The sequence below is a fragment of the Saimiri boliviensis genome, chromosome 5 (assembly GCF_048565385.1).
Source record: "Saimiri boliviensis isolate mSaiBol1 chromosome 5, mSaiBol1.pri, whole genome shotgun sequence".
NCBI classification, from domain to species: domain Eukaryota; kingdom Metazoa; phylum Chordata; class Mammalia; order Primates; family Cebidae; genus Saimiri; species Saimiri boliviensis.
The window spans coordinates 77,292,812-77,314,535 of NC_133453.1; the positions used below are offsets into that span (position 1 = coordinate 77,292,812).

At 37.6% G+C, this 21,724-nt stretch overlaps 1 protein-coding gene across 1 annotated transcript in view; it reads left to right on the plus strand.

Annotated features, from left to right (window-relative positions):
* The first annotated feature begins 1,021 nt into the window (after window positions 1–1,021).
* The window catches only part of IFIH1 (interferon induced with helicase C domain 1), a 52,060-nt gene continuing 31,357 nt past the window's right edge, over window positions 1,022–21,724 (plus strand). The window contains exons 1-3 of the mRNA XM_003921929.4: window positions 1,022–1,871; window positions 8,675–8,843; window positions 12,771–12,917. Coding sequence (XP_003921978.3) covers window positions 1,419–1,871; window positions 8,675–8,843; window positions 12,771–12,917 — 769 coding nt within the window. The 5' untranslated portion in view covers window positions 1,022–1,418. The remainder of the gene's footprint in view (window positions 1,872–8,674; window positions 8,844–12,770; window positions 12,918–21,724) is intronic.

The following is a 21,724-nucleotide window of genomic DNA, read 5'->3' on the forward strand; positions in this document are numbered from 1 at the left end:
CCCACAGTCACCCGGGGCTACAGAATGCCTCCTGAGTGAGTAGTAACCTTAAGGACTCACATTTATGTGGCTTCTGTACTAAAATGAAGCTGCCATTTTTCAGTGTGAATATGTTTTTTTTCTCTTATGACATAGACAAATGTTGATGTTTACTACAAGTTGGTACATTAGTTGCTAATTAAGTTCCTAGCTGCTCCAGCCAAAACTTGCTGTATTGAATCCAAGAAAAGAATGGCAGCTATATCAAAAATAAGTTGTTGGGGGATTTTTTTGTTTTGTTTTATTAAAGGAAAGTTGTATATTAAAGAATATAGGGAACTTACACGCTGGGATCTAGGAAACCTTCTGTCGTGGCTTCCTTCTAAGCTGAGTTAGTGGTTCAAGTCCGTCCACATCTGTTACCAGGTCCTGGTCAAAGCTGCATAAATACTAGCAATCTAAATATGAGGCAGTAAAGTTAACTGTTTATTGTGACTCACTTTTTTGTACCCACCTCCAAATTCTCAGGGGAAAGAGTCTGTGTTTGGGAACCCGCGGGAGGTCAGGTTTATTTTAGGAAAGGCACAGAGGTGGCTTCTTCCTGGCTTTTCCATATCTCTGGAAAGATGTCTTCTGTCCTTCGTCTCTCACCTGTCCCTCGTCGTCTCATCTTACCACCCTCAGCCAGGCCTGTGTGCATTCACCAGCTGAGGGTTAACTCCCTGTTCACGTCCCGGTCTGTGTCAGTTTCTGTTCACTTCCCCATTGGAAAGTCCCAAATCACACGCTCTTATCCCCTTTACATTTTGGCCTACAAAGGACCTGATTGTTAAGGCAGAACCCCGCTGGGAAGACAAAATACCCGCAGGAGGAGCTTTGCAAGAGCCTTGGTCTTGGTGCCAGACAGAATTCGCTTTCCTTTTCTGTTTCCCGCGGTGTCCTTGACCAGAGGTCTCTCTCGCCCGCCCCGGCCAAAAGGTGGCTCCTCCCGGAGGAAACTCCCTCCCCGCCCGGCAGATTACGTTTGCAAAGTCCTGCGAAGAGAATCGAAACAGAAACTGAAGTCAGGCAACTCATAAGAACTGCCCGACAGAAAGCTGGACTCGAAGCTCCCACTCGAGCGTGCAGCGGGATCAGCCGCGTCCGGGACCCCAGGCGCGCACCGCAGAGTCCAAAGTCCGCGTCCGCCGGCCGCACTTGCCTGCCGCGGCCCCACGCGCCCCGCTGCCCACCACCTGCCCACCTGCCCAGGTGCGACCGCGGCGCCGCGCGCCGGCCGGAGGGCCCTGCGGGTAACCTCGTTGCTGTCAGGCACGGAGCGGTCGGCAGACTCTGCTCCTCTAAGTGGGCAGGGGACAGCCGCACGCACAATTCACCTGTCCCGCGGAGAACAGCACCCTCTGCTTGGGAGGACCCTCTCCCTTCTCTGAGAAGGAAGGATGTCGAACGGGTATTCCACAGACGAGAGCTTCCGCTATCTCATCTCGTGCTTCAGGGCCCGGGTGAAAATGTACATCCAGGTGGAGCCTGTGCTGGACTACCTGACCTTTCTGCCTGCAGAGGTGAAGGAGCAGATTCAGAGGACGGTCGCCACCTCCGGGAACATACAGGCAGTTGAACTGCTGCTGAGCACCTTGGAGAAGGGAGTCTGGCACCTTGGCTGGGCTCGGGAATTCGTGGAGGCCCTTCGGAGAGCGGGCAGCCCTCTGGCCGCCCGCTACATGAACCCTGAGCTCACTGACTTGCCCTCTCCGACGTCTGAGAACGCTCATGATGAATGTCTCCAACTGCTGAACCTCCTTCAGCCCACTCTGGTGGACAAGCTTCTAGTTAGAGACGTCTTGGATAAGTGCATGGAGGAGGAACTGTTGACAATTGAAGACAGAAACCGGGTAGGTGTCAGTTCAGATGGAGCTGGCCTTTTAGGCATATTTTGCAAAGCAGCCTTCCTTGTGCGTTTGCCCCATTCCAAATGTGCTTGACATCTTTGGGCAAATCTAGCTAGTTCCTTTGAGAAGACAACATTGGTGCACTTTAAGATAATTTTAAAAATTTAAACACACAAAAAAACTACTTCTCTAATTCTTTCACTGAACTAAAAAGGAGTTAACTTTAGAATCGTATATTAACGGGTAACATTTATTGAACACTTACTATGTGCATTTTGTATCATTTTCACAATGTATTACTACAGTTCCTGTTCAGAGTAACCCACTGAGGCTCCTAATGTTATTAACTCCATTTTACAGATGAGAAAGCTGAGGCAGGTTAAATAATCTGCCAGGTTAAATAATAGTCTCCCAGGAAGAACAGTGGCAGAGCTAAGAATTTAGCTCTTGCCAGTGTTGAATTTTTTTCTTATTTAATGTAGTTCCATGGAGCAGGGGTCAGCAAACTAGGGCCCACCAGCTAAATCCAGCCTACTACTGTTTTTTTAAGGCCCACAAGCTATGGATGGTCTTTAGATTTTTCAATTTTAAGTTTTCAGTGTTTATAAAGTTTTATTGACACAGTTCTCAGTCAATACACACAGTCATGTTCATCTGTTTACATATTGTTTGTGGCTGCTTTTCTGCTCCATAGGCAATTGGAGACTGTGTGACCTTAAAGCCTAAAGTATTTATTATCTGGCACTTTAGAGAAAAGGTTTTCCAATCTCTGCCCTACATTACACATTGTACCATTTATGGGTAAATTACAATCAGATACAGACAGACACACACACACACACACACGCACACATACACACACACACACACCTTTTTTCTTTCTTTAATCAAAGTTTCAACATTCTCTAATAATCAAAATTTAGAAGCAATTCATTGGAAGAATGCGTTGCCAGTTTCGGTTTTTCATATTAGTGAAGAAACTGGATTTTTCTTAAGGTGACATTTTGACAGGGTGAATTTTACTGATGACTTTACATTGAATGTGATATGAATTATTTTTTGATAAGTGAAGATGTACTGTGATGTGTATAAATGCTGACCTGTTTGAATTTGACTTACTCAGGCTCGTAAGTCAAAAGTCTTGTTTTGAAAGACATGTAGACAAACAAAGCCATGACTAAAAGTCAAAGGCTTTGTCTACACCTTACTATGATTTTCACATGATTTTTCTCTCTTGGTGGTTCATCCATTGTTTGTATATTCATTACAAAATTCTGGGCATTTGATTGATTGGCTATAGCCTATGGTGCAAGTTAGTCTTTAATGAATAAAGTTAATGGTCTTTTGGAGACTTGACAGACACACGGCCTGTCCAAAGACCCAAACATGCATCTAATTTTGATGGCCAGTTTTCCCAACAAGTAAATTACTTTGCACTGTTGTCTGCAATGTTTATGTCGTTTTGTGTATTGAGAACCAGCTAGAACGCATTATAGTAGTCCAGCTGGATATGACAAATGTGTACATCACTGTGGCAGAATCTTAATTTGGAAGAAAGTATGCAGCCTTCAAGCCAGCTGGAGATGGAAGATGGCATTTCCAGCCACAGTAGCTGTTAGAAGTCCAGAAGCAACAGAGTCCAGTAACACCACAAAGCTGTTTATGTTTGGTGGATATGATGTCCCGATTGCCAGCGAAACAGCACTTCTCCCTATTTACTCTAAATACTTCTGCCTATCAGCATCACTTTTGTCTTGCCTGGATTGAATTTCCGCCAGCTAGATTTTATCCAAGTTCTTGATTCTGGCAAGCTTGGAGGCAGCTAGCAGTAATGTAAGGGATTTGACACAAAGAAGATACAGAGTGAAGGGACTTTTGTGTACTGGTAGCAGTTAAGGCCAAAGCAACCCAAATTCTCCCTCTGATTCACATTTCAAAAAAAGGCCCTGAAAGACTGAGCAGCTATAACAGTAGTATCTCTATGAGAGTCTGGAATAATTTTTGTATGCATCATTTTACATGTATTACCAGTTCCAAAAATAAGCTATGGTGGACAATGAGAAGGAAGCATTACATTTGGGAGAATGATCTATATTGATGTGGGGGTCATTGATGAAAGTGTATCTTATAGCAGCAAAGTGTGATAAGAATGTAGAAGGGGAACACATGAATTTGAGGTATATCCTGGCTTCTTACTATATATGTTTACTTTGGGCCAAGTTATTTAAGTTCCCTGATACTATGTTTACCCGTGAAAATGGACATCATAAAATTTCTCACAATATTTTAGTCAACATAAAATCAGAAATAGTGTTTATGAAAAAGCTTATAAATCAGAGCTATTTGATATGATAATGATGTTGACTTTTATTACTATTCATCTGATTACAGTTCTTTGTAAATTTGAGAGACTAAGGTAAATTACCCGTGTTTCAATTGAGATATACTTTTTTTCTTTTTGAGACGGAGTCTCACTCTATCTCCCAGGCTGGAGTGCAGTGGTATGATCTTGGCTCACTGCAACCTCCTCCTCCTGGGTTCAAGTGATTCTCCTGTCTCATTCTCCTGAGTAGATGGTACTAAAGGCACGAGCACCACACACCCAGCTAATTTTTGTATTTTTAGTAGAGACAGGGTTTCACCTTGTTGGCCAGGATGGTCTGCATCTTTTGACCTAGTGATCCACCTGCCTCAGCCTCCCAAAATGCTGGGATTACAGGTGTGAGCCTCTTCGCCCAGCCAGAGATATACTTCTTAAAGTACCTAGATTACATTGATTTGAAAAACAAATTACTTTTTTCATCCCAGAACCTAACCAGAATTAGGTATAGGGTTGGTGTCTAGTAAGCATTGATTACTTGATTGATAGACTGATTGAGTTTATTTCTGAAAGTGTCTGGAATAAGTGTTGAAAACACATCATGTATTGGATTGCATTGCCAGGCGTTAGAGAATGGATGAATGATGAACATAAGATTTCCAAATTTGCTTTTTAGACAGCTTAAAATAGCATGTAACAAAGTAATGAAGACTTCTATAAAATGGTCTTGTATTTTCATTCTTTTTCTGTTTTACCATAGATATTTTCTACTGGATCTCTTATTTTAGTTTAGGATTCCCACCCCATCTCCTAGCTTCCGCCCCTGAGTACAGCTTCTGAAAATGATTTTAGACTTCAGTTTGTATCCAGGAAGTACCCCAAAACTCATTCATTCAGTTTGAATTTATTGAGTCTCATCTTTGTGCCAGATGCCATGCTAGTGGAGAAAAGATAGGAGAAAGACACAGACACTGTTCTGTCCTTTCATGAAGTTGTGTTGAGGTATTAATCAGTGTTGATTAAAGAATGTCTGCTATATTGAAGGCACTATTCTAAATACTAGAGACTCAGCAATAATATGCCATTTTATCAATATATGGCATTTTATCAATCATTATAATACAGCAGTCCTTAACAGTAAGTGGGTACCCCTGTATGGCCCTGCTCCTCTTTTAGGATGCTTAGTGATAACTTGGCATACCCATCAACTTAGACAGTCATGAACTCTGGGAACAAAAATGATCACATAAACATTTCCATAGTGTCTCAGTAAGCAAGCTGAACAGCTAAAGAGAGATGCATGTTTCCTTTCTGGCCAGCTGAGAACACAATGCAGTTGTAGTCCTGGAGACTGCATACACCTTCCATTTACACAAGAGAGCCAGAGATGCCATGACAAGTCTAGCTAAAAACAGTCCAGTTTCCCAACATGAGTACCCAAGTCAGTCTCCCCAAGAACATTGTATGGTATGGCAAATTAGGAAGGATAAGGGTTTCATTTGCAAAAAAAAAAAAAAAAAAAAAAAAAAAGGTATGAATAAGAAATTAGCTATTGTCAAAGTCACAATAACATCCATTTGGTTAAGACATTAACTGCTTGTGGGAAACTGGTTTTTAAACATTATTTTTATCATACAAGTTTTGCTCCTTGATTTACTTTTATCTGAGAGTTCAACTCTGCTGGGTGATTTAAATATAAATTTAAATATAAATCACAATTATATTTAAATAACTGCCTAAGATTATTATGAAGGGAAGAAAGCATTTTTATTAAACTATACGATTGTGTTGGTAAGCCAATTGTATAGTTTAATAAAAATGAAAGAACAAAGTGTGATAAGAATGTGGAAATGGAACACATGAATTTGAGGTCTATCTTGGCTTCTTACTATATATGTTTACTTTGGGCCAAGTTATTTAAGTTCCCTGATGCTACATTAGATGCATATCAAAGAACTCAGAATATGAAAGTATTGAATTGTATTATCCCCAAATTCATTTTATTTCATATTTCATAAATTAGTTAACAATGTGTTAAATAGACTACATTGTCATAAAAACATCCATCCATTTTTAACTTCACAGAGGAAACTTCAAGTGGGAAGGGGCATGGGTGAGAATCGTTTATGGTGTGTTGCAACCTCAAATCTAAATAGTCATCTCCAACAAATTTCTATATGTTTACATATTGGGATCTAATATCTTTACAATGTTTTACGAGAACAGATTAAATTTTATAAATCATATAATTGCTTCAAATGGAGTTGATGTACTTTCCTGCACCAAAACTGGGAAGATTTCTTAAGAATTCAGCATCTTGATGAGGCTACTAAAATTGCACAGATATATGTAGTTCCACATTCAAATTGTAAGAATATGTTTAGGAAATAATGGCATCATGATCCTTACTTGCTTGGACTCAGTAAAGGCAAAGAAATCTTGACAAATATGATTCCACAGTAAAAGTCCACTTAATAGATTAGTAGTTGAAGAAAATTTCGTGGACAGAATATGCTTAGGGTTTTTTAATAACAGTATTTGTTACAGTGCCTCACTAGTTCTTTTTAAGGAAATCCTTCCCGATTGCTTCAGTCAAATATATTTAAAGCTGATTAAAGGATGGGATAGTAAAATATGAGAATGGCTGAGTTAAAAGAAGGCACTGAAACCAGTCTTATTTACATCTATAGCAGTTATTTGTTAAATTAGCAGATGATAACCAAGATGCCATAACACCAGAGAAGCCAAATAATTGCCATTAGGAGACCAGGAGAGTTAGAAAAAAACGGTTAAAAAAAAATGAGCAAAAATCTGCTTAGAAAATGTTGTGGAGGACATGAACTGAAATCACTTGAAAGTTACTGAGCTCAAATAGTAGTTTTTAATCACTTCTTGCCAGAAAATGAACTTAGAATTGGAGAAAAATGAAAGCTATAATTATAGTTCAAGAAGGTAGGATTCAGCCTCTAAATCCAATTGCCTGGGATCAGATTCTACTTCTGCTGCTTACTGGTTTTGTGACCTTAGAGAGGTAACTAAACATCTCTGTGCCTTGGATTTCTGATCTGTAAATGGGTTAATACTGACACCTACTCCTGGGCTGGTGGGTTAATATATTCAAGTTACTTAGAACAGCTTGCTTAACTACTAGATGCTCAGATGGAAGTATCCCTTGGGTGGAGATCATGTTGTATATGCTTGTGCAGGTGAGATGTTTGTAATGACGACTCTTTAATAATGATGACATCCATAATAATTGCTAGCACTGAATTAGTGCCAGACATTCTTCCAAACATGCTAACAAATTTCTGACATAAACGGTTATGGAATATATGTATTGAACTAGAAAACACATACATTTTGTAGGAAAGAACTGAGCAATCCAAATTACACATGTGGAAGATTGGCTGATGTTGAGAAGGACCCTTGATAATATCTAAGTCAATATTTCTTATCTGGAAGGTTGATAGAATCACATGAGATGCTTTAATTTTTCTTTAATATCTGAGTTCCCAACATAGACAACATAAATCAGAATATTTTAGGAGTGTTTCATAGACATCAGTATTCTTTAAAGCTCCATGGGTGATTCTAATGTGCAGCTAAGCTATAGAAACTCTGAAATTTCTTTTCAGTTGCCTTGTTTTCCACATACTGAAACCAGTCCACAGTGATGAAGTAAATTGCCTAATGCTACAGAAAACTAATTATGTCCCGCCTAACTTCTTTTAGGTCTAAACATGACTTGAGTTAATCTTTTCTCCAAATCCTTATCACTGTATTAGGACGTGGGGAGATGCACTGTGACAATTATTACACAAATGAGATTAATCTAGATTAATCTAAAACAGAAAATAAATTAAGGCTAAAAGACTCTAATGAATGAATATAGAAATAATTCTCCCTCATATTTCCAAAGAAAAGGTATAAAAATAAATTTCTCCTAATATTAAATAAACACAAATTTGAGAAAAACTGATTATAGTAGTAATGAACTGTGCAAATATTAAATAGGAAAGAAATTATCTACATAGTAATTACTTATTTCATAATGATGATCATGAAGAAAGAAGAATTAGATAAGAAATGTTTGAATTTCCGTTTATAGATTCCATAGGTTGAAAAAGTATAACCAGAAATAGGTAAAAATAGATACAATATGGCTACAGACTAAAGATACTTTCTCTTGTGCTTTTTATTCAGGAATGGCTGAGGTAAAAATTATTTTCTAAGTGTCAGGTTTGAATAATTCAATAGCTTTATTAAAAAGATGGTTCATATTTAAAAGGGCACTTGGTCCAGAGATTTTTTTTTTCCCTGCTGACTTTAGAATTGCTACAGGTAACATTGCTATTTTCTTTAGTGTTTCAATATAAAGCTTTATTTATACTTATGCTTAATTGCTGTTTTTCGAAAAGGTAATTCCTGTTTAAGGTTATTCAAAAGATGTTTGATCTTACTTAATTCTAATTTTCTCTTACAACAGATTTCTGCTGCAGAAAACAATGGAAATGAATCAGGTGTAAGAGAGCTACTAAAAAGGATTGTGCAGAAAGAAAACTGGTTCTCTACATTTCTGAATGTTCTTCATCAAACAGGAAACAATGAACTTGTCCAAGAGTTAATAGGCACTGATTGCTCAGAAAGCAATGCAGGTATTTATAATTTTACTGAGGAAGATTGTTCAAATTCTGCCTAGTGATTGACAGTTCAATAAAGCAGATAGACACAATGCTAAACACCAACATTTTTAGAATCAAAATTTTCAGAGTGGAAGGTATGTGATATGTCATCTATTTTATTATCTTCACAAATGAGAAAATTGATGCCTGGGAAAAGATCAACTTACCAAATACCATTTTTACTCCAACCAACACTCTTTCTACTATCTTATTGTAGAAGCAATATGACTACCAGAAATTGTTATCAAGCTTATTTAACATTGAATACACACAATATTCAATGTTAAATGATTTGGAAGAAAGTATTTTAGTGGTTATAACAAATTTGCTTCATATTCTTCTGAACATTTTTATACATTTTAAGCAATGTATTAAGCATTTGATTAAAGAATTGTTTTGTCAGTATATCACAATATTACCTAATGTGAGATTTTAAAAAGCATTCAGTAATAGTAATAATATAACATTTTATAGCTCTTCTCATATACCATTTGTAAATCTCACTTAAACTGCTCTTATTTTTCTTTTTGTAGCATGCATCTCATGGTTCCAAAAATATAAGAAAGACAAATTGAAAGTTAACTATTAATTAATTAATTATAATCACTGCAGTCTTGTTCTGGTGAGCCACACTAATGAAAACTTTGGTGTAAAAAGTGGGGTGCTGCTGTAACAAATACCTAAACATGTGGAAGTGACTTTAGAACTGGGTAATTGTTAGAGACTAGAAGAGTTTAGGGTGAATGGTAGAAATATGGATGTTAAGGGTGATTCTGCTGAGGTCACAGAAAGAAATGAGAAAAATGTTATTGGAAACTGGAAGAAAGGTTTATAACAAACCCTTGTTATAAAATGGTATAAAATTCAATCTTACAAGTAATGAACTTGGATATTTGGCTAAGAAGATTGCTTAGAAAAATGTTGAAGGAGCAGATTGATTTCTCCTGTCTGCTTATAGTAAAATCCAAAAAAAAGAGAAGTTAATTAAAGAAATTGTTAAGCAAAAAGGATCCAAAATTTAAATATTTGGAAAATTATCAGCTTATTCATACTGTAAAAAATGAGAAACTGTGTTATAAAGAGAACACTAAGGGCATGGCTCAACAACCGATTGATAGCAAGATAGTGGTGCCACTCATGTACTTAATCAGCCATTTCAGCAGAAGGCAGGAATAGATATCATATCAGCAAATACCCTTCCAGTTTGAACTGAAGGAGACAGAGAAGGCAGGATGGAATGAGAAAAGGATGCTGGACTTTTTGGATTCTACAGAGCCAGAACATAGAGCTATTTAGTTGTGAATGTGTGCTGTTCTTCAAGGAAAGGAAAGAATGCACCCAAAGTGATTCTGAAGTCATGAGGGTTGCCACTTCCACCACAGGCCCAGGGGCCAAAGCAGTTTCCTTTTTCGTTTCAAAGGGCAAGGCTGTCTCTGGTTTTAGTGAGCGAGGATGACTCTGCCTGGTGTCTCAGGAACAGGACTATCCTCACAGAGAGCTGTATGAATGGAGCCCTTAGAGAGAGCAGAAGGGGCAAGGCTGTCTTGCAGAGCCTGAGAAATGAATCTGCCATTCCATTGACCTGGAAGGCAGAGCATCAAACCAAACAGAGCTATTCTCAAGCCTTACAAGCCTTAAGATCTGATGGAATTTACATTAATAAGTTTTGGGTTTGCTTGGACCCCATCACCCATTCTTTCTTTCCTATTTCTCCCTTTCGGAATAAGATATTCATCCTATGCCTGTCCCACCATTGTACTGTGGAAAGGAAACATACAGCTCATCTGGTTTCACAGGTTCACAGGCAGTGGTGAATTTGCTTCATTATGAATCACATCTCCATTCTTATCCATGTCTGATTTAGACAATGTTTAGGTGAGACTTCTGACTTTAAACTTAGAGTTCATGTTGCAGTGAGTTAAGGCATTCGGGCAGATGAGATGAGATTAATATATTTTGCATGCAGTAAAGATATGAATTTTAGGAAGCCAATGGTAAAATGCTATGAATGAAATTTTGTCCTTCCAGTATTTACATGGTGGAGCCTTCTATGACTCTATCTGGAGATAGTGATGGTAGGATATAATTAAGATTAAATGAGTCAGGCCAGGCTTGGTGGCTCATGCCTGTAATCCCAGCACTTTGGGAGGCCAAGGCAGGTGGATCACCTGAGGTCAGGAGTTTGAGACCAGCCCAGCCAACACGGAAACCCCATCTCTACAAAAAATACAAAAATTAGCCAGGCGTGGTGGTGTGAACCTATAATCACAGCTACTCAGAAGGCTGAGGCAGAAGAATTGCTTGCACCCAGGAGGTTGCTGTGAGCTGAGATCGTGCCATTGCTCTCCAGCCTGGTGACAGACCAAGACTACATCTCAAAAAACAAAAAGAAAAACATTAAATGAGTCATAAGAATGGGACCTTACTCTGTTAAAAATTGTGGCCTTTTAAGAAGAGGAAGAAAGAGAAACATCTGTCTCTTTCTCTCACTTAATCATATGAGGTCACAGAGAGAATCTGGCCATCTGCAAATCAGAGAGAGCCTTCATCAGACATTGGCCCTGCTGTTACCTTGATCTTGGACATCCAGTGTCCAGAACTATGAGAAAACAGGTTTCTGTTATTTAAGCCACTCAGTTTATGGTGTTTTTTTATGGCAGCACAAACAGACTAATGTAGGAGCTTAGACTCTTGATCCTGATGCTTATCAAATCCTGGATCGGTCCCTGAATAGATGACCTTTGACCTTCCCTGAATGTGTGACCTTCTCTGTGCTTCAGTTTACTCCTCAGTAAATTGGAGATACTAACATTACTTATCACCTCAGTAAAATGGAGACAATAATATTACTTATCATCCAGGTTTATTTTGAGAATTAAATAACTTAATATACATAAGGTATTCATACAGTGAATGCAAAATAAATTAACGATATCATAGTCCCAAACATACCTAATATCTAACTGCAGACATTACCAAGTTTTCTTTTTGTCCAAAGTCACAATAATTCTCTTTAGGAAATTTTCCATACAAAGTGGGGCACATTTTCCCTTTTTCTTTAAGATGAGATAATCAAATAGGATACGTTAGAAAATTTTCCTTATGGCATCAGTCTTCTCTTGACAGATTGCAGCTTCTTAAAGGCAGAAATTCTTGATTTTCTTTTTAACCCACATAAGCCCTTAATAAAATACCCATTTCATGTAGTTGAAGTAAGAAAAGCTAGAAGGGAGGAATGGAGGAAAGGAGAAAGGAAGGACACAGAATATTTGATTAAATGTTTTAAAACTCCCCAGAAATTCAGAATACATGAATATAGGCTGACATTAAAGCAGATGTACGTCTCGTGCAGAACACACAGTGAGGAAACAAAATGGCAAGAGCAAAGCTAAAGAAAACTACCGAATTTGCATTTTCATTAATTCAGCCTTAAATGTAACTTTGTGTCAGTGAAGAAGTGACTTACTTCCTAAACCTGATGGTCAGACAGAAAATTACTTTTCTTACAATTAGCATAATCATTATATTGTCTTTTTAGCTAAAATGTAATCATTATAAAGAACTACTCATTGTATCTATATTAAAATTAAAAATACCATGCCATAACAAAAGCACGTTCTAAGCCTTTCAAAATATCAACATATTAAAATATATTAAAGCAAATCTCTATTGGGGGCTCTCCATCTTGTTTTCAGAATAACAGTAACAGTTATTTATATTGTATAAAATCTTGCATTGTAATACAATTTACGTTCTGTTCAGAACTTCAAAGTATTTGAATATATTCAGGTAACCTCTCTTACTAACTGCCACTTTGTTTTCAAAATAACAGTAACAGTTACGTATGCTCTATAAAAACTTGTGTTGCGATGATTTGCATTCTAATGATTTCATTCACAGAGACTGAGAATTTATCACAAGATGATGGCCCTGAAGTGGAAAAGCTACTTCTTTCAACCACAGATCAGCCCCATCTGGAGAAGGAGGTCTGGGGCATGGATAATAATTCATCAGAATCATCTTTTGCAGATTCTTCCGTAGTTTCAGGTACTTGAAACACATACATACTTTAATATACTAATTACTACTTCAAGAAAAAGCAATTGGGCAGAACCTATTAATCAGAGGGAGAAAATGTAGGCATTAAGGTTAGTGAACATTTATATTAAAATAACATCTTTAAAGAAGATTAAATTGAAATAATTCTTGGCCAAAATGCTTTTAAAAACTAATCCAATATCAAGGTGTTATAAATATAAAAATGTTTGCATCTAATTTTAGCTTATAAGGAATTCATAGTCATAAGTATCATAAGAATGCCCTATATTTCATGGTTTTCAAAGTACTTTCAAAGAGATTAGTCAATATAATGCTTCCAGAATCCTGAAAATAAAATAGAGCCATTACTTTTTTCTCTCATTTAAACGGGGATAACTCAGAGAGGTTCAACTGGGTTGAAAAAATTAAAATCAAAGCTATGAAAAGAAAGATGGTCAGATGCTGAACCAGGGTTGTCTTGAATTGCATAACTAATCAGTGAGGACTGAAGACCACCATGTCCACCTTTTCCATACTGAAATAGCCCTGGAGGAAACAAATTATTAATTATTTTCCCCTTTCTAATCTGCTCATGATAGGAGAATCCACTTCTCCCCTTCTCTACCAAAGGACCATATTCTGTTTTCACAAAAAGTAGTAGCTTAAAGTCTGTGGTGTGCTGGTAAATGTAACGAGTAGCTGTCTGGGGGAAAAGAAAAAGCCTCAGTTTGTAGCCTTTGCCAGTGTCTGTGGTTTCAGTGTTCTTGTTAATGCTTATTTCAAGCCTCCAACATAAGAGCATTGAACACAAAGCTGGGAAGAGATGTGCAGTGGCATGTCATTGTACAGCATTCCCACCACACAGATGCAAAAGGCAGAGATAGCCTCCAGATCAAATATTACAATAAAATGACTCAGTGATTAGTTAAATACTTATTACCTTTGTTTGAAAGTAATTTCTTTAACAGTAACTTTATATAATTTAACTTTTGTAATGGCTATGATTAAAAACTCAGAAAATTCCTGAAAAGCTACCAGTTAGCTCCTGTGAGCCAGTATAAACTAACTCTAGCACACCACTGAAAAGTTTATTATTTTTTTGGTTTTGTTTTTATTTTTGTTTTGGAGATACGGACTCTCACTCTGTTGCCCAGGCTGGAGTGCAGTAGCATGATCTCAGCTCACTGCATCCTCTACCTCCTGGGTTCAAGCAATTCTCCTGCCTCAGCCTCCCAAGTAGCTGCGATTACAGCTGCCCACCACCATGCCCAGCTAAGTTTGATATTTTTAGTAGAGACAGCCTTTCACCATGTTGGCCAGGCTGGTCTTGAACTCCTGACCTCAGGTGATTTGCCCGCTTCAGCCTCCCAAAGTGCTAGGATTACAGGTATGAGCCACTGTTCCCAGCCTTATTATTTTGTGCATAGAGAAGTAATACATCTTCATTGCAAGAAATCTGTAATACATAGAAACACACAAAGAAGTCACCAATATTCTCAGAGTACGGATATTATATTTAACATTTGGATATGTGTGCTTCTGGGCTTTTTACATACCTGAATGTGTATATATAGTGGCATTTCTCTCATGCTCATTAAATATTCTTCTACAGCTTGGTTTTTAATGACTAAATAATAGTCCCACCATTTGGATGCAGCGTAATTAACCAATTATTGAACATTTAAATAATGCCTCAATAGCTCTCTTTATTCTTATGTCACAGTTTCCTTCTTAAAAACATATTATATAATTGGAATTTCTGGGCCAAATGATTTATACAATTTTAACACAGTTGATACTTAATGTCAAATCTCACTCCAGGAACTTGTACCAATTTACATGTTCTCCAACAGTATGGGATATGAGTGCTTACTTCCCTGAATTCTCTTCTACGAGAATGAAAAAGATTGAAAATGAATATTATCATTTTCAATCTTTTTCAATTTGGCTGCTATTAAAAATGGTATTTTGTTATTTGAATTTACATTTTCTTATTTCTGCTGAAAAAGAATTTTGTAAATTTATTCTCTTTGTTTTGTTAATTATGAACAGTTTTAAAATTCACTTTTCTATTAGGATATTCGTCTTCTTTAGCTGGCTTATATGAACTACTTAAGTATATTAGATATCAATTCATTGTCATAAATAGTATCAATTTTTTTTAATGGTTGGCTTGCTTTTTTAGCCTGATTGTAAGATGTTTTGGTGGGGGGGGGGGTGGGGGGTCGGAAGGGAACAGGGTCTTACTCTGTCTCCCAGGCTGGAGTTTAGTGGCAGGAACACAGATCACTGCAGCCTTAACCTCTCAGGCTCAAGTGATCCTCCCAACCTCAGTCTCCCAAGCAGCTGGGACCACAGGTATGCACCACCATACCCAGCTAATTTTTGTATTTTTTATAGAGATTGAGGTTTCACTATGTTGTCCAGGCTTGTCTGGAAACTCCTGGACTTAAGGAATCCTCCTGCCTTGGCTTCTCAAAGTGCTGGGATTATAGGCTTGAGCTGCTATTTGTTTTTCAATGAAATGCTTCTGAGGCTTTAATGTTCAAATGAACTACACTGAGAGAGTCTTACTGATACCCAGATTATGATTCAGTAGATCCTGAGTGAGGCCTGAGATTTCACCCTTCTCATAAACTCTAGTGATGCTGCTGTTGCTAGTAGCAAAGCATATAGAGGATTTTTTTTTCACTTGAGCAGTTGCACTTTCCTTTAGAAATCATGATTCTGTAGGAATGCCAAAATCCACTGAATGTGGAGTTTTCATGTTTTAATAAATTTCCTCTATAGGCTACCTGACACCTCTGTGAGTTACTGACTGTTTTCTATAAATTCACGGTAGAAAGAAGCGAAGATGGAGATAATGCTGAGAGATGACCCTGCATCTTAAAATAGGGTTTATCTTCAAAGATTATCAGACTAATGCATTGCATCAGCTTGTAGTTAATCTACTGTGAATTTTGAGTGAACAAAATTAAAGGCAAAAGTTTTAAATTTTAAAAATTTTTACTTCTTAGTGTAAAACTTAAAGATGCATCTTGTGGGGAAAAAAAAAGTCTTAATACTGACATTAGGGGACAGAAAGGGTTTTTGGTTTTTTTTTTTTTTTTTCCTCTTGGGTTCCTCTCTATGTCCCTCCTTCCCTTCCTTTCCTTTCACTCTAACTTCCTTCCCTCTCCCTTTCACTTCTTTCATTTAACAACTATTTTCCAAGCTCCTATTACGTGCCAGGCACCTTGTTGGATACCATAAACACAGTTAGGAACATAATAGAAATGGCTTCATGGCTGGGCATGGTGGCTCACGCCTGTTATCCCAGCACTTTGGGATGCCGAGGCAGGTAGATCACCGAGGTCAGGAGTTCAAGACCAGCCTGACCAACATAGTGAACCCGCCCCCCCCAACCCTGAGTTTTAAACTTTGTATTTACTAAAAATACAAAAAAATTGCTGGGTGTGGTGGCAGGTACCTGTAATCCCAGCTACTTGGGAGGCTGAGGCAGGAGAATCGCTTGAACCCAGAATGTGGAGGTTGCAGTGAGCTGAGATCATGCCACTGCACTCCAGCCTGGGCAACAAGAGCAAAACAGTCTCAAAAAACAAACGAACAAACAAACAAAAACAAAAACAGAAAAGAAAGAAAAGAAAAGAAATGGCTTCAGCCCCCACAGAGCTTTCCACTGAGGGAGGTGTCAGCCCAGCAGTAGTAGTAACTGTATAGCTACACTTGCAGTAAGTGCCATGAAAGAAAAGTACAGAGTATTAAAATACAGAATAATCTGAGAGCATGTAAGAGCGTACAGTAAACTGCATAGTAATCTGAGGATCCATCGAATTCACAAACATCTTAACAGTCTTCTAGTCCATAGGTACCTTATGATATCTGGATTTCTCATGTGGATTTGAGAGCAGGCTAGTTTAATCCATTCTGGTCCCTTCCGGAACACCAGCAAAGAGTCACTTAATTATGAAAATGTAGTGTGTTTGCTTTAGAGACTGCTGCTGTCATTCCAAGTGTCTGTTTCCTTGTTATCTTAAGGAATAAGAATTATGAATATTAATGATTTATAAAGTACCATTAGTCCAGATAAATTATTGTGGTTCTTTTGATTGAAGTTTTTGTTGAACAATTTACTATGGAAGAGTTTTGCCTGCATAGGTATTTTTTGACAGAATTAACAAGGTAAATGTGAACATACACCATAGCTTCTAATATGCATCTGTGTAATTTTGTTTTGTGTTTCTTCTTGATATTGATAATGTTTAGTCTTTATTTCGAATTCCATTGTATTAGGCTAAAATTTTAAATAGTTGCCAAGATAGCAATGAAAACAACTTGTCACTTAAGCTGTACACAGTCTGTAAATATGATTTTTATGTGTATAAAGAAAAAAGTGGCTCAAATTATTCGTAATTTTAAATTGAGATATTTGTAATTATTGTGTCTGAACTAGTTTTTGAAGTATTTTCTCACTGCATAGTAGTCTTGGTGCTTGCAAATGTTAATTATTTTAACTTTAATGCAAAGATTATGTGTGTGTGTGTGTGTGTGTGTGTGTGTGTGTTTTAGCACCTTTTACTCCTTAACACATCTCATGAGTAAGATACACTACCCTCAGTAACAGTGGCCCACCTTGAAACTAAATGTAAACGCAAATCTCTTTGACACTAGGGGTTCTTTAGTGGATTGTTCTAGAGAGTGATTTCATCATCTTCAAACTTGGGGGCTGGCATGTATCCTTTTTCCTCCTCACACCTCTATTTGTAATCAATTGCTTCTCATTTTAAAAAAGTGGTTAGTAATTAAGATATACCAGTTTTTTTTTAATTTCCCCTTTCCCATTAACAAAACAATTTCTCAACAACATTTGAACAATTCTTTCTAATAACGGGAATTTAATGCTGGATGCTACAGTTCTGCTTTCTTAAGCCACTGGTCACCTTATAATAAGAAGATAACTGCAAAACTTTGATGTTTCTCTAGCCTAGATTTCCCTAGGAAACATCAGAGGGACACAAAGCCCGCTTTCATTTTCTATTCAAAGCATTTTAATTATAGCAAATAATTGACTGGGTTATTTTACTTCAATAAGCTTACGGTAAAATTAGTTGTACAATCCGTCTTTGTCTGCTACCATTGCTTTGTCAAAACAAGTTGAGTAGTTACTTCACATCAACTCTTTATTATACTATTTTAGGAATTAATGCTCTATAATAAAATAAAAGAAAATTAAGTGACATTTAAAACTAAGTAACTTTATTGCATTTGGTATAAACTTAGTTTTATGCAGAGTGGAGCAGAAAATCCGCCAAACTTTTTAAATCATTGTGCGATAGCTCCCTATTGTGAAAACTGGAAAATGCAAATGCCTCAGATTGGGCAGCAGAGGGCGCTTTTACATTTATAAAGCCAATGGAATTTCACTGTTTCAGCGTGAAAGATTATAATGTAAGTGTAGAGTGTGCCATGTGTGAATATACAGTGCGCATGACTGTGAATGCATGTGTATATTTTGATTTATATATTCGTTCACGTGAAGATTTTAAAATTCCACCCCAGCTAATGAGCTTACCAACCTGCTTGTTTTCAGACTTTAATACCTTCTTTCTCATATTTCCCCATATGTTCTACTCCTTAGGTTTATCCGGTGACATTATGCTTTGGAATATATTGTGGATATATTTTGCATAGATCATGTTCTGTAGGAGGGGTTTAAAAATTGACCTTTATAAAACAGCCTTCTTCTCCCTGGCCCAATCTGTTATAGCACTTTTTTTTGTTGTTATTTTGTTTTGCCTTTTTATAGACTGAAGTCCAATCTTAGATTTGGTCTATACTAATTTCTGTAAAAGTGCCACAAAATTTATCCTTGCACTTGAGTACCAGAATAATGTTCTGTAGCACTAACCTCTAGAAATCTAGAGATTTTTAGACTCTCTAGAAATAAAACCATAGCATTTGAAACCTAAGTGGAAAAAATAATTGATACAGTAGTTTACAATAAGACTGTTTCCGAATCATTCATGGTATATCAGGACTCATTTGAAGTTATATAGCACTCCTTTACTTTTTTATTTTTCTATCTTTAGTTATCATTAATTATTGAGAACTAGTAGTACTGCTGAGGCAATCCAAAAGATAGATAGCAATTTGGGCTGAGAGAAAGAGAAAGAGAGACCTTCTAATGCTGATATTGATAATGGTACTTGTTAAAGGATTATGTAAGTTTGTATTTTATTTGAAACCTACCACAAGCCATCTGGGTCAGTTATATGACTTACAGTTGCATAATGGTTCTAGGAGGATTACCATTCATACCTCAGGAGTGGGAACATAGATATTATGACAGAAAGACAGAAAGAAATCTCCCTAGTGTGCAGTTAATACATGCTGCATTTATTTTCATGATATCCGTTTATGGCTGCAAATGTAAAGCTTTTTTGTAGCAGAGTTTTAACAAAAGCAGTGATTTTAATTTGGACTATCAGATCTTCCCTTCACAATTTTGGAACGTGAATGAGGCCAGAAGCCAGAGAAATAGAAAGAAGGAGGTGAGTTGGTCAGATAATGTAGTATTATTGAGAGAACCAAGCACTGAGGCATTGCACTCACTCTCAGAAAGTTTATACTCAAATTCAGGAAAACAAGTGGCATGCCTCTACAAAGAAACGGTAATCTAGCCATGGTAAAGAGATGCAAGATCTATATTAAAGGACGAGGAAAGATCTGTGAAAGAAGGAAGACTGATGAGAGAAAGCTTACCAGATGAGGAATATCAGATATTTCATCTGAGCCTTGGGAGCACTATGCTGGATTTGTAAACAGAGGTGGCAGGCAACATTTCAGCTTTCAGGAACATCACAAGCAAAAACACAGGTACAAGAAAGCTCAAAATGTGTTCAGAGGAACAGTTTGATAAGAGAAGAGCATTTGTGGAGGAGGGTGGTAGGATCTAAGACTTCTAAGATCAGTGAAAGTTAATGAGTTTCTCTAACAGTAATTTTTATAGTGCCTCACGCACACACTTATACACACAAACACACACAAACTTTTAAAAGTATACCATTTATCATTTGGATAATTATAAAATACCAGTATAACGCATGTGTGACTATCTCAGATGATGATTGTAGGGAAGCCCTTAGGTAGAGGACTATATCTAGTGGAGTGCTGGAATTAGATCTTACTGGCTTGTAAGAGTGTGCACATCTCTTTCCAGCTCCACTCAGGGATATCATGCTGGTAGCTTGAAATTGGCCACGGTGCAAATATTTACTCCATGGAAGTTGACAAACCTTTTAAAAATCATGTCTCCTCCCACCAAAGAGCCAGTTGTTGAACATTTACCCGGAGATGTGACTCCCTCCATCCTTTCTTCATACCTGCTTAAGTCTGCTTTAACTCCTGTAGCGTTTCCTGAAAGATGCTTACCAGCGAAAGAGGTTTCTAATTCACATTCTGCCTTACCATCTCCAAACTTTGTTATTGCCAAGATTTACTTCCCTTGAGGTCACCTGGCTTCTCGCTCTTAACTGATTCCACTCTAGGACTTTCTGCCTTCGTTACTGACTGGCAGTGAATGAATGGGTCATTCTGGTGGGTGTTGTTATCCTGGCAACCTGTGCTTTAATAACCACCTTTCTTTGTTAGAACCTAAGTGCAAAGGCTAAAGGGCATAGACGATACAATCTAAGCCAATCTCATTACACACAATTGAAATTTAATTCCGTTAGAAACATTTCAGCAGTAGAAATTCTATAAAGAGGAGCAGAGGAGCTCCATGGATAGCCATGTGGGCCTGTGGCTCTAGGAGAGTGATTTTTCTCTTTGGGGAACTCATTTCCTAGAAGCTTGGATCCAGGAGAGAATATGCAAGGTGGGTGGAGGTGGCTTCTCTCCATTCTGCGGGAACACATGTTCCCTGGCACGGAGAGCAAAATCTGACAGACCAAAATGTGAGTGTGTGTGTGTGTGTGTGTGTGTGTGCTCGCGCGCGCGCGTGTGTGGATCCATATACATAGAGCTGAAAATAAAGTGATCTATTTCCTCTCAAAAAAGATTAAGTTATTTCAAAAGAAAAGGAAATACATATTATTAGCAGTATGAGTGTAAGCCCACTTGAGAAGCCCATGCAGTCTTTACGTGTGTGTGCCCAAATGTGCACACGTTTCAAGCTTTCGGGATAGCTTGGATGTTCTAGGCATGAGGATTATGAAACTGGAGGGAAGGTGGGGATAGCTGCAAAGGTGAAGCTAAAATGCATCCCGAGGTCAGAACTAGGATAAACATGAAATTACCATGAAAAGTGAAGTTGGGCTATTTAAAGACCTTGTCAACACTGACTCGCAGGAGAACAGGAGCAGTTGGTGCTGTTCTTTCTCAATATGCCCAGCGGCCCTTTCCCCTCACGTTGTTTCCTGCTGTAATGCAAAACCACTTTCGCGAAGAAGAATGTGTGGCAGACTGAGGCCAGAAGAAAGGAAGGAAAGAGATTGTGCGGAGTGATAAATGCCTCAGGGCCAAAAATAGGAGGGGCACTACCTGGTAGGAATAGAAGCAAGAATCAATTTGAATTTTACCTAATGAAGCTTAGCTCTTTGAATAGAGAATACCTAGCTACTTGTCCACTACTTGCTATATTGGCTTTATCCAGCAGAGGGCAGACTTGACATTGAAATAGAACTAAAAAGGACTTCAACCTCCTGAGTTGGTTTTTTTTTTTTTTTTTTTGGTTTGAATTTTTTTAAACTTCAATATTTTTGGTTTCTAAATGATTTTAAAATATTTTAAAGTATTTAAGGTCTAGAGTATGGTAA